General features: G+C 41.4%; 1 protein-coding gene across 5 annotated transcripts in view; it reads right to left on the bottom strand.

Moving 5' to 3' along the window:
* MAPK10 (mitogen-activated protein kinase 10) overlaps positions 1-12558 on the bottom strand; it is a 161778-nt gene that overhangs the window by 39642 nt on the left and 109578 nt on the right. For 2 of the 5 annotated variants that reach the window (XM_040420464.1, XM_040420461.1), the window contains exon 10: positions 2531-2587. The exons of the other annotated variants lie outside the window; for them this stretch is intronic. In XM_040420464.1, the coding sequence (XP_040276398.1) occupies positions 2531-2587 (57 nt within the window). The remainder of the gene's footprint in view (positions 1-2530; positions 2588-12558) is intronic. 5 annotated transcript variants of the gene reach the window in all.

The raw sequence follows: 12558 nt of genomic DNA, 5'->3' as shown, positions 1-12558 counted from the left end.
CTATAGGATCAGCTGAGGTGCCGTGTAAAGGCTTGTAACTCTGTACCCCAGAACCTCAATGACCTAAGGGCCGCCCTTCAAGAAGAGTGGGATGTCATGCCACAGCAGACAATAATTCGACTTGTGAACAGCATAAGATGTCGTTGTCAAGCTGTAATTGATGCTCAAGGCCACATGCTATAGAGACATTGACATTTTTGTGGGGGTATACCCACCACTGTTGTTGGCTTTTTTTTTCTCAATAAGTTGTTTGAGATAAGGAAATCACCATTGCATGCTTTTAAATAAATGCCCTACTTTCATGATAGAATATCACTGTAGCGTGAAATGTTTAAATTTTTTCATACACTTCACCCGAAAGCCAAATATCCCTAACTTTTTATGAGCAGTGTAATTGTTATACAATTATTTACTAGAACAAACATGTGTAGGTAGCTTATGAGCCCTCCCTAACATCCATTGGTATGTAGTGGATGCATACCAGCTATTACTTATGATTACCAGTATGAAATAAAAAAAGATCTTCTGCTTCAGTTACAATCACCAAACTGTTTGGTGGCCTCCTGTTTGTCATTTGTGTCATGCATTTGCAGAGTGACATTTATTACCTTTCCAATTATTGTGTTGTACATCACTTTTTTTTACATCAAGGACAAGTTGTAACCATAGTGCCATAATTGCCATAATACATAACATGTTGAAAATGTTTACTGTGAGAGAATATACAACCTAAAGCCTTGATACTGCAATGCTTTACATATTTCCTGCTGACATGAACAAATTTAATTTATTACGAAAATCACATCCATATGGTAAACCAGTAAAGGGTATTTGTTCATTGTGTCACATGAATTTCGGTACTTAAGCAACTCCTGCAAAAAAATGTATTCTCTGATCTGTTAGGAAGGCTCATGATGTAATCTGTAGTGAATGTAATCTTCTTACCAGTGGCTGTATTTGTGAGTTATCCCCTCCCTTCTGATCCTCAGCTGTGTCATGTGACCAGCAATCAGACTTTCCAAATAACACAGCATCTATTGTGTGGACAGGAAGTCAGTTTCTCTATGTCTTCCTATGGAAGCCTCACTCTCAGTCTCATAGGAATGAATAGAGAAGCAACTGACTTCCTGTCCTGTGTTAGTTGAAGATCAAAGAGTTGGTCACATGAGACAGATAAACATTAGAAGGAAGGGAATAGCTCAGAAATACAATCACTTATGAGAAGATTATATTCACTACAGATTACATCATGCACCTTTCTAACAGGTCAAAAAAATAAACATTTTTTGTGGTACTGCTACTTAAAAAAACTTCAATAATTCCTTCTCCTCTGATCATTATTGATCTACTACATGTATAAACTATGGATTTTATATAAAAATAAAAAATACGGGAAATAAGAATAACCCCATACTACTTATACACTACTTCTGCTTACATCTAAAGGAGCAAGTCAAGAAAGATAAATGGACAATATAAAATATCTAACTCCAATCATAACTGACTTTAAATAGTGGTGTATTCCTAACCACAAATGTTTGTCACGAGAACTTTGAATGAGGCAGTAGAATATATCAAACAAATATTCTCTAACTTTAATAAATAAAAATAAATAAAAAAATTTAAAGGGATTATCTACTTTCGTCAGCCTTCCATTTTATGCCCAACATTTGGGTATGATGATCTGAGGGCAAAGAGTCTCTGCTTAGGACCTCTCTAAATGTGGGAGCAAAGCTATTGTCTGTACTTGGCTACCTCTGGCAGTCCCATAGAGAATGGACTGGCAGGACTCATACTTGACCTGCTGCTTAATTCAGATGGGGGAATAGAATTCCCGTTCTTAGGATCAGCAGGGTGTCCGGTCGCATTTAAGTTATCCTAAGCGAGGTTGGAGGTTGGTGTAAATCCTTCCTATAGACAGAGGGGGGAAAGTCTGCATTGGTGTACTTTGCACCAAATTTATGAAATATCACACTTTTTAAAAATTTTTGGACATCTTTAAACCTTATAATCTTGTCTTCTAGAAATCATAATCTATTTTTTTCTATCCCAAAAAATCTCAGTTGATAAATCTGGAGTGAAACTAATTAACATAGCTAATCATGCCCACTTCCTTGTCCACCCCTCAAAACAGTTTTAAAAATAGCAAAATGTTGCAAAATTTCATAGAAGTAAGCCCAAAAGAGTCACGAAGTCCTATTTTGCTACTTTTTGAATTGAAAATCCTGGAGTGCAGGGCGTGATGAATTCCTCCCAGTGCGCCTTCAGTCCCCACTAGAGGGAGCTCAGGAGTTTACTGCATACAGTTTATACACTAAACTCAATAATAAGACTGAAATGTGCTGATAATCCAAATGAGAAACAGAAATAAAGTGCAAAAAATTCTAATGCTAAAAGTGCGTGAGTAATTTTATGCAAAACTTTTGATTACATATTACATGGTATGATTCTGTCCTGCTTAACTAATTTTACAGCCTGAGTGTATAATTCAACATTGAACAATTGCATTTTTACAAACGTAGAATATAACCTTTTCATTATTCTGTGTTTTGACTGATTGTCCATTCCATCTCTCCCTCATAGGGTCCTGAGGCTGAAAATGGAGGAGAATGGGTTGGGTAAGTGAATGAAATCATATAATGCATATCACAATACTCTGCTTCAGCTTTAGGGAAATTTCCATTGTATTGCACTGTATCACTTAGCTTTACTGGTCTGTAATATTTATTCATTTTAAATCTATGTTGTGTATTTTTATATAATTAATTGGTCATGGTAAAATTTTAACATTATACTAATTTTAAAAATCACAAAAAAACAATAGTAACAAACACTTGCAAGGACATACTGTTTGGGCTCTTGCTTGCAGAAAAATTACAGAAGTAGTGGGCCTTCACACCTTAAGTTTCTTAGCATACGGCATAAAGCCACAGTCGGTTTTTATTACCTCCCAGCCACAGACAAAACAACTATGGCTGGTCATACACATACTGTATGATAGCTGTTTGCCGGACATTTGGTCAGCCAAAAGCTCTCCATCCAAGTAAGCATGTGTTCTCAGTGGAAAAAGTGGAAAGAAGTCACTTCCACACTCCTCAGGCAGCAGCTTATCTCCCTGAGAACAAAAGGATAGGGCAGTTGAAATCCAACTTGACCGATCCTTATCTCGCCTAAAGTCTGCCATCGGCGGAGAGCCATACACATTAGAGAGTTGCTCGATCTAATATGTATGGCTAGCTTAAGCTTCACCCTTTTTCACAAAACAATTGTCCTTTCGGTCTATGTTCAAGAGGGAAGGAGGGGGGGGGGGAGATATAATGAAAGTATCCAGGAAAATAAAGGAAGAGCAGATAAGTATTACAGAAAAAAGTATAACAGGTTTTAGATGTAATCAGGCACTATACCTAAAACAAACTTTGGCATAAATAGAACAAGTGAATGCAAGAAATTTTGTAACATATCTTATTGCAGAAAAATACACTTTCCCAATTTATTAGCCAATACATCTCCTCCTTGATGCCTTCTGAATTTATTAGTCACCCCTAATTCAAAAGTGTAATCTACCTTGAGAGACAAGATGGGCTATCAGCTCACTGAGGAACTAGGTGATATTTTGCTCATAGAAGGAGAGAGGGTTACAAACAGTGGAAGCTGATAAAGACAGAGGCACAGGCATAGAGGGGCTCTGTTACAGACTTTAGCAAGTGTTCTATTACACCCCAGTGCTGGATTCACAGCTACACTGCACAGTGCTCCTGTATAATGTCTGCCATGCTACTGCTGCTTCTGAGGGTGTAATACATAAAGATAGGGGAAAATAATCTTATTTGTGTGCTGTGCAACTAGTCTCCACCCTTGAGCTCATGGAAAACTACCTATATGAACTGACCTTGCTGAGGTAAAAACTGGTGATAAGTGCCAGCATAATTAGACACATACTCTAGGAGTATGTGTTAATACAGTAATCTCTACTCAGGTACTGGAAGCTGCACTATGACAGCCAGTCAACAATTACTTGAATATAACCATTATTGAAGTGCTATACCTACAAACAGTTATCAGCACTTGATTTATCTCTTCTATCAGAACAGATGTATCCAGGAGCTCAGGTAATCCAGTAATGTTACAATGAATCCTGAACCTTGTTTGTCACAGTGTTGGGTAGTCAGGAGTCAAATAAAAGTATTCTATGTAGACGCAGGTTGCTACTAAGCCACTTGTGATTACACAAGCATGATTTGTAAATCGGCAGGGCTAGAATGATTGTAACCGGATCAGGGCTTTCCCCGAAAACAGCAGCAGCAAATATGAATGGGAAATGGATTTCAATGTCATCAGTGCTTAAAGGGAGCAGATATAACAGGCAACAAAACTGTCCAGGATATAGAAATATAAAACAGCATTACATGGCCCTACACAAAGCTAAAAACTGCATGACAACACAGATTATTTGTTATTCAAATGGTCACAGAGTTATATATATACAGTTGCAAGTATGTGAACCCTTTGGAATGATATGGATTTCTGCACAAATTGGTCATAAAATATGATCTGATCTTCATCTAAGTCACAACAATAGACAATCACAGTCTGCTTAAACTAATAACACACAAAGAATTAAATGTTACCATGTTTTTATTGAACACACCATGTAAACATTCACAGTGCAGGTGGAAAAAGTATGTGAACCCCTAGACTAATGACATCTCCAAGAGCTAATTGGAGTGAGGTGTCAGCCAACTGGAGTCCAATCAATGAGATGAGATTGGAGGTGTTGGTTACAGCTGCCCTGCCCTATTAAAAACACACACCAGTTCTGGGTTTGCTTTCCACAAAAAGCATTGCCTGATGTAAATGATGCCTCGCACAAAAGAGCTCTCAGAAGACCTACGATTAAGAATTGTTGACTTGCATAAAGCTGGAAAGGGTTATAAAAGTATCTCCAAAAGCCTTGCTGTTCATCAGTCCACGGTAAGACAAATTGTCTATAAATGGAGAAAGTTCAGCACTGCTGCTACTCTCCCTAGGAGTGGCTGTCCTTTAAAGATTACTGCAAGAGCACAGCGCAGACTGCTCAATGAGGTGAAGAAGAATCCTAGAGTGTCAGCTAAAGACTTACAAAAGTCTCTGGCATATGCTAACATCCCTGTTAGCGAATCTACGATACGTAAAACACTAAACAAAAATGGATTTTATGGGAGGATACCACAGAGGAAGCCACTGCTGTCCAAAAAGAACATTGCTGCACGTTTACAGGTTGCACAAGAGCACCTGGATGTTTCACAGCAGTACTGGCAAAATATTCTGTGGACAGATGAAACCAAAGTTGAGTTGTTTGGAAGAAACACACAACACTATGTGTGGAGAAAAAGAGGCACAGCACACCAACATCAAAACCTCATCCCAACTGTGAAGTATGGTGGTGGGGGCATCATGGTTTGGGGCTGCTTTGCTGCATCAGGGCCTGGACGGATTGCTATCATTGAAGGAAAAATGAATTCCCAAGTTTATCACAACATTTTGCAGAAGAACTTAAGGCCATCTGTCCACCAGCTGAAGCTCAACAGAAGATGGATGTTGCAACAGGACAACGACCCAAAGCATAGAAGTAAATCAACAACAGAATTTCTTAAACAGAAGAAAATACGCCTTCTGGAGTGGCCCAGTCAGAGTCCTGACCTCAACCCGATTGAGATGCTGTGCCATGACCTCAAGAAAGCGATTCACACCAGACATCCCAAGAATATTGCTGAACTGAAACAGTCCTGTAAAGAGGAATGGTCAAGAATTACTCCTGACCGTTGTGCACGTCTGAGCTGCAACTACAGGAAACGTTTGGTTGAAGTTATTGCTGCCAAAGGAGGTTCGACCAGTTATTAAATCCAAGGGTTCACATACTTTTTCCACCTGCACTGTGAATGTTTACATGGTGTGTTCAATAAAAACATGGTAACATTTAATTATTTGTGTATTATTAGTTTAAGCAGACTGTGATTGTCTATTGTTGGGACTTAGATGAAGATCTGATCACATTTTATGACCAATTTGTGCAGAAATTCATATCATTCCAAAGGGTTCACATACTTTTTCTTGCAACTGTATATATATATAAAGCATTTATGCTGAACAATGGTGTTGTCTGCGAAAAACACTATAGTTTGAAGTGTAGGAAAGACTGTCAATTCTTGGAAGCAGAACATCCCTAAAACATCTACAAAAAAAAATCCCTTTCCCCAGTATGCAAGAGGTTTCTCACAACCACATAGAAAGAAAGGACCTTCGGGGTGAATGGGCAAGTTGTAAAAATGGTGGGACGCTTTTGGAGATTTAAGACAGCTCCGTAAGGGGTGGATCATTCGCCCCTGAAGAAGTGCGAAAGCGAAACCTGGGTCGGTAAGACTACGAATTGTATCCGATCAACTTGTGATATGCTTTTAACAAAGATTGGCTTTGTGAGTATAATAAACTTTTTTATCTGACTGGAGAAATCAGTGCTTCACCATTGGTGCGATCTCTCGATATCCTACAGGAGTGTGTTGGAGGAGAGGAGTGCATCTGTGGAGGTTGATAATGCTTCCTATGTCCAGATATGCGGATGGTTTTGTGCTAGTTTGAAGATTCCCCTATTGTCAAAACAGCAGAGCGGTCCTACATTGAAAACGTCCAAACAGTTTTAACTGGGTACTTTACAACACGTCTGTTACATTTTAACTGATATGACACTGGTTCCATTATTTGTAGATTTAACACGCTTAGAAAAACATAGTGTAAACCCATAATACTACTTTCCTTAATCCCATCAACTGCCTTGATGGATGTTGAAAGTGACTAATGAATTGACACTTACAGATTATCCAATTTAAAAAGCTCCTTTCAGTGTACCCCTGCTGCTGAAATTAGGCAAGGTGGGCAGAGATTGAGTTTAGGTCATAAATACACTTGGACTCATAAACTCTTTCACTCTTCAACTTTTAATATCAGGAGGCAAAAATTTCAAAAAGTATTATACAAGCATTCTGACTTGGACTTTCAATGTACAGACACTAGTCTCATAAGGTCTCAAAGATCTGTTTAATAACCTATGCAGTTTATATTCTGAAATCTGGTGACAGATCTCCTTGAAAATCATACAGGCAGTGCAGGCAATCAGCAGAAAGCAAGAATGTTTTCTCTAGAGTCCTGGCACCAGATGAACAGCTACTATATAAGTTCATAGAATACCATATATTCCCAAACTCAATGTCTCCTTGTCTACCATATATAAATAGATACGCCATTAGTGGCAGTGTTAATAGCATAGACGCTAATGCCGTAGAGTGCCGCAACGGTCAATGTTGGTGACTGATTTTCTGTATGCTGCCTGAAAGGGTAGCATAGGAGACCTGAATGCCACCTCATGCTTTCAATTTTAATTACAACTATTTAATGTAAGAGGTAATGGCTAATTTATACAAGTAATAGTACCTACATTATAACCCAACACATTATCCATCTATGTAAACACATACAGTAATAACAAAGGTGAGGTAAAGAAAAGGTGCCAGCCCAGTGTTAGAGAATACAATGGGTAAATGTCACGCTCTAATGTGGGAGGGAAACTGCACACCGAATATAGGAGGAAAAGTGGAAAGGAAATAAGGCCGGAAAACTAGGGAAGGAAGATAGACACCTCCTAGTGAAAACCCTAACCAAAGCCCTGATTAACTACCAGTATGAACAGACCCCAAAGGTAGGTGAGTTCATACACAGGAATAACTAAAGTCCTATCTAACCCTAAAGGACCCTGGTACTAATGACAGGAATGAGACAACCTGTTCCTCCAAAAGGAAGGATGGACGGGAGCATCCCTGAGGCCTAATACAAAACAACAAAGAAAAGCAATACACAGAAAAGTCTAAATAAAATACAAAAGGGAAAGGTAACACTTAACTTCCAAGAAGCTATGGCAGCACCAGGCACTCAGCCGAGATCCAAACACCAGCTATCCACAGGTCCAACTGAAGCTATAAACTGCACAGCATTGTAGGAGAAACAACTATAAATAGGGAAAGTTAAATGACCACAATAGCAACACCTGGAAGTAAAGGGTGTGGCCAGTACCTGAAACAACACAGACGCCTATTGATCCACAAGGTAAACATCTCAAATCAAACCACGTATTGCCAGTCTCAAAGATCTCCTGCCACTCACTGTCGCGGGGACGTACGTATGTCTGGGTATGTCCATGACAGTACCCCCCTTCTACAGGTGACCTCCAGGCCGAGCTTATCCGGGTTAGACCTGTGAAAAGCTTTCACCAAATGACTGGCATTCACGTCAGATGCCGGTACCCAGATCCTCTCCTCAAGTCCATAACCCTTCCAGTGAACAAGATACTGAAGAGATCTACGGAGAGCTTGAGAGTCAATTATCTTGGCAATCTGGAATTCCAAACTACAGTCCACCATGACAGGAGTCTTACCAGTGGACTCCTGTCTACGATTATTTATGGCAAACTCTGCCAAAGACAAAAATGAGGACCACTCCTCCTGGTTCTCAGAGACAAAACATCTTAATAGGGTATTCTCATCACGCAGTTTTATACTTACCTGCTCCCGGCGCGCTGTCCACTTCCTGGTTTCGGCAGGGGGCGGGCTCCATCTTGATTGAAGTCTTCTCCCGGCCGGGCCGCGCGCTGGGCTGAACGCGCACGCCGCCGCGCATGTGCCCTGGTGACTTCTTCCTGGCAAGTATACTATAATGGGCAGGAAGAAATCACTATAGGGCATGCGCGGCCTCGGCGTGCGCTTTCGGGACTGCGCGCGGCCGGCCGGGATAAGAGGTCGTCTGCGCAAGCGCGGCCACCGCGATTCCTGAGAAGAGCGGTGGCCGTAACCAGGGGAGACGGAAGACAACAGTCAGGTGGGAATTAGTTAATTAAATATATTTAGAAAAATTATCACTGTTAAATCATTAACAGATTTAACAGTGATCATTAAGATGGGAATACCCCTTTAAGTAAGTCTCCAGGCTATGATTAGTGCGCTCAATCTGTCAGTTTGACTGAGGATGAAAAGCTGAAGAAAAAGACAGTTGTACCCCCAGCCGAGTACAGAACGCCTTCCAGATTCTGAACAGAAACTGAGTCCCACGTCCAGAAACCACGTCAGAGGGAATGCCATGGAGTTTCACAATGTTGTCAACAAACACTTGAGCAAGTGTTTTAGCGTTAGGTAGGCCAGACAATGCTATAAAGTGTACCATTTTACTAAAATGATCAACCACCACCAAAATAACTGTCTTTCCTGATGAATTAGGAAAATCAGTGATAAAATCCATAGATAAATGAGTTCATGGTCTGGACGGGATGGGCAATGAAAGTAGGGATCCGGAAGGCCGAGTAAGTGACACCTTAGCACCTGCTCAGACACTACAGGCCGGCACATAATCCTTAGCACACTTACGCAACTCCGGCCACTAGAATCTACGAGAGATGAGGTCGACAGTGGATCTGCTCCCAGGGTGTCCTGTAAGAACCATATAATGATGTTCCTCAAACACCTTGTGATGCAATTCCGATGCCACAAACAATTTCCCAGAGGGGCAAGAATCCGGCGCGTCTCCCTGGGCCTCTAACACCTTCACCTCTAGGTCAGGGTATAGAGCGGATATCACCACCCCTTCTGACAGAATAGGACTTGGATTTTCAAAATCACCACCTCCAGGAAAACCACCTGAAAAGGCATCTGCCTTGACGTTCTTAACCCCAGGACGATAAGTGACAGTGAAATTGAATCTGGTGAAAAACAAAGACCATCTGGCCTGCCTCGAGTTAAGTCGTTTAGCCGACTCCAGGTAAGCCAGGTTTTTGTGATCTGTGAACACCATTCCTCGAAAGCAAACTTAATAGCCAGTAACACTCTGTTATCCACATCATAAAACTGCTCCTACCCCCACCTCGGACGCCTCAACTTCCACAATGAAAGGTTGAGATACATCCGGCTGCACCAATATAGGGGCAGAAGAGAAGCACTCCTTAATCGCAGAAAAGGCTCGCAAAGCCAAATCAGACCACACTGAGAAATCCATTCCCTTTTTAGTCATGTCAGTTAAGGGGTTTCACCACTGTTGAATAGTTTTTAATACATTTTTGGTAATAATTGGCGAACCCCAAAAACCGCATAAGAGCCTTCAGATTTTCGGGTTGATCCCAGTCCAATACAGCACGGACTTTCTCCAGATCCATTCGAAAACCTAAAGCCAACAACGGGTATCCCAAAAATTGCACCTCGTGTACAGCAAAAACACACTTCTCTAATTTTGCATAAAATTTGTTATCCCTAAGAATCTGCAACACTTGTCTAACGTGATCCTGATCCACGTCTGGAGAATAAATTAGTATGTCATCCAAATACACGACTATAAACCTCCCCACAAGGTGATAAAAAAATGTATTAACCGCAAGAGCATTGGTCAACCCAAAAGGCACGACCAGATTCTCGAAGAGACCCTAAGGAGTATTGAAAGCCGTCTTCCATTCATCCCCTTCCTTAATCCTGACCAGATTATATGCCACCCTTAACTCCAATTTAGAGGACACCTTGGCACCAACAATCTGGTTAAACATATCAGGTATCAAAGGTAGGGGGTAAGGATCACGGACAGTAATCCGATTGCGTTCACGGAAATCCAGACATGGTCGAAGACCTCTGTCTTTTTTTTAACAAAAAACAAACAAACTGCTGCCACTGGATATTTGGAAGGTCTTAAGTGTCCTTTAGCCAAACTTTCGGTAATATACTCTTTCATGGCCAGTCTTTCAGGTCCATAAAGATTATACAATCTAGATTTGGGTCACTTAGCTCCGGAAATAAGATTGATAGGACAATCATATTCCCGATGCGGAGGTAAATTCTGGCATCCACTCTCAGAAAATACGTCGGCAAAATCAGATGTAAATGAAGGCAATGTCTTAGTAGTTAAAACAGAAAAATATGTATTAAGACAATTGTCAATGCAATAATCACCCCAATCCAGAATCTGTCAAGCTTGCCAATCGATGGTTGGATTGTGCTTGCTCAACCACGGCAAACCCAGAACCCGGAGCAGGGAGACCCTCCAACACAAAACACGAGATAAATTCCTGATGAAAGTCACCCATTCTTAATCTGATATCATGCACCACTTGCGATAAACACTTCTGAGCTAGAGGTGCAGAATCAATAGCAAAAATGGAAATATTTTTCTCTTATGCACTCGGTGACAACCCGTGCATACGGACGAACTGAGCATTAATCAGGTTCACCCCTGCCCCACTGTCGATAAACACCTCAATCCCCAGTTTTTTTACTTTAGTGCCACTTCAGCAGTCAGGAGAAATAGGGTACTACCAGTCAAAGACAAATGCACATTTTCTGACTCTCCTCTCACCCCTCCAAGAGCCAGATGGGAATTAATCATCCTCTTTTTTTAAGCCGAATGTATGGACATACTCAGATAAAATGTCCCTCCTGTCCGCAGAAAAAACACACTCCCTTCTTAAGATCAGTACGCTTAAAAGCGGATCCAGGAGTAGCTCCCCCTAACTGCATGGGTTCGTCCCCAGACTTAAACTCAGGAGTATCTTCACCCAAAGTGTCAGAGGAGGATGATACATCATGTGATAGCACGTCTGAGAGTAGGGGCCCCTAGATCTCTCTCTCAGACGTCTATCAATGCGTATGGCAAGAGACATAGCAGCCTACAGAGACATAGGAGTTTCATGAAAGCCCAAAGCGTCCTTCAGCCTCCCTGATAACCCCTGACAAAACTGGCTACGGAGAGCCAGATTGTTCCACTCAGTATCCGTAGCCCACCTCCTAAACTCAGAGCAATAAATCTACGCAGAACGATCTTCCTGACGAAGGCAATGCAGCTTGGTTTCGGCCAGGGATGTCTGATCCAGGTCGTCAGCGCTGCACTGTCCTGACCCCGTACACACTGTCAGGTGACAGTGCAACGCGGGCCGAAAAGACGGGAGCGTGACTTCTGCCGGAGATGAAGAGGACCCACGGCGCAGGAGAGGTAAGAGGAGTTTTTTGATTTTATTCTGATCTGAGGTCTGATGGGGGTTAGAAATAAAGGGCTGATTTGACGTCTGATGGGGATATGACATTAAGGGCTGATCTGAGGTCGGATGGGGGTCAGTAATAAAGGGCTAATTTGAGGTCTGATGCGGGTATGACATTAAGGGCTGATCTGAGGTCTGATGGGGGTCAGTAATAAAGGGCTGATTTGAGGTCTTATGGGGGTATGACATTACGGGCTGATTTGAGGTCTGATGAGAGTCAAAAATAAAGGGATGATTTGAGGTCGGATGGGGGTCAGTAATAAAGGGCTGATTTGAGGTCTGATAGGGGTATGACATTAAGGGCTGATCTGAGGTCTGATAGGGGTCAGAAATAAAGGGATGATTTGAGGTCTGATGGGGGTATGACATTAAGGGCTTATCTGAGGTCTGATGGGGGTCTTACATAGAGGGCTAATGGGGTTTTGACATGGAGGGCTGATATGGGGATCTAATATGATGTCCTAATATGG

This window comes from Bufo bufo, chromosome 2 (genome assembly GCF_905171765.1).
Source record: "Bufo bufo chromosome 2, aBufBuf1.1, whole genome shotgun sequence".
NCBI classification, from domain to species: domain Eukaryota; kingdom Metazoa; phylum Chordata; class Amphibia; order Anura; family Bufonidae; genus Bufo; species Bufo bufo.
This window is presented reverse-complemented; position numbering and strand designations above follow the sequence as displayed.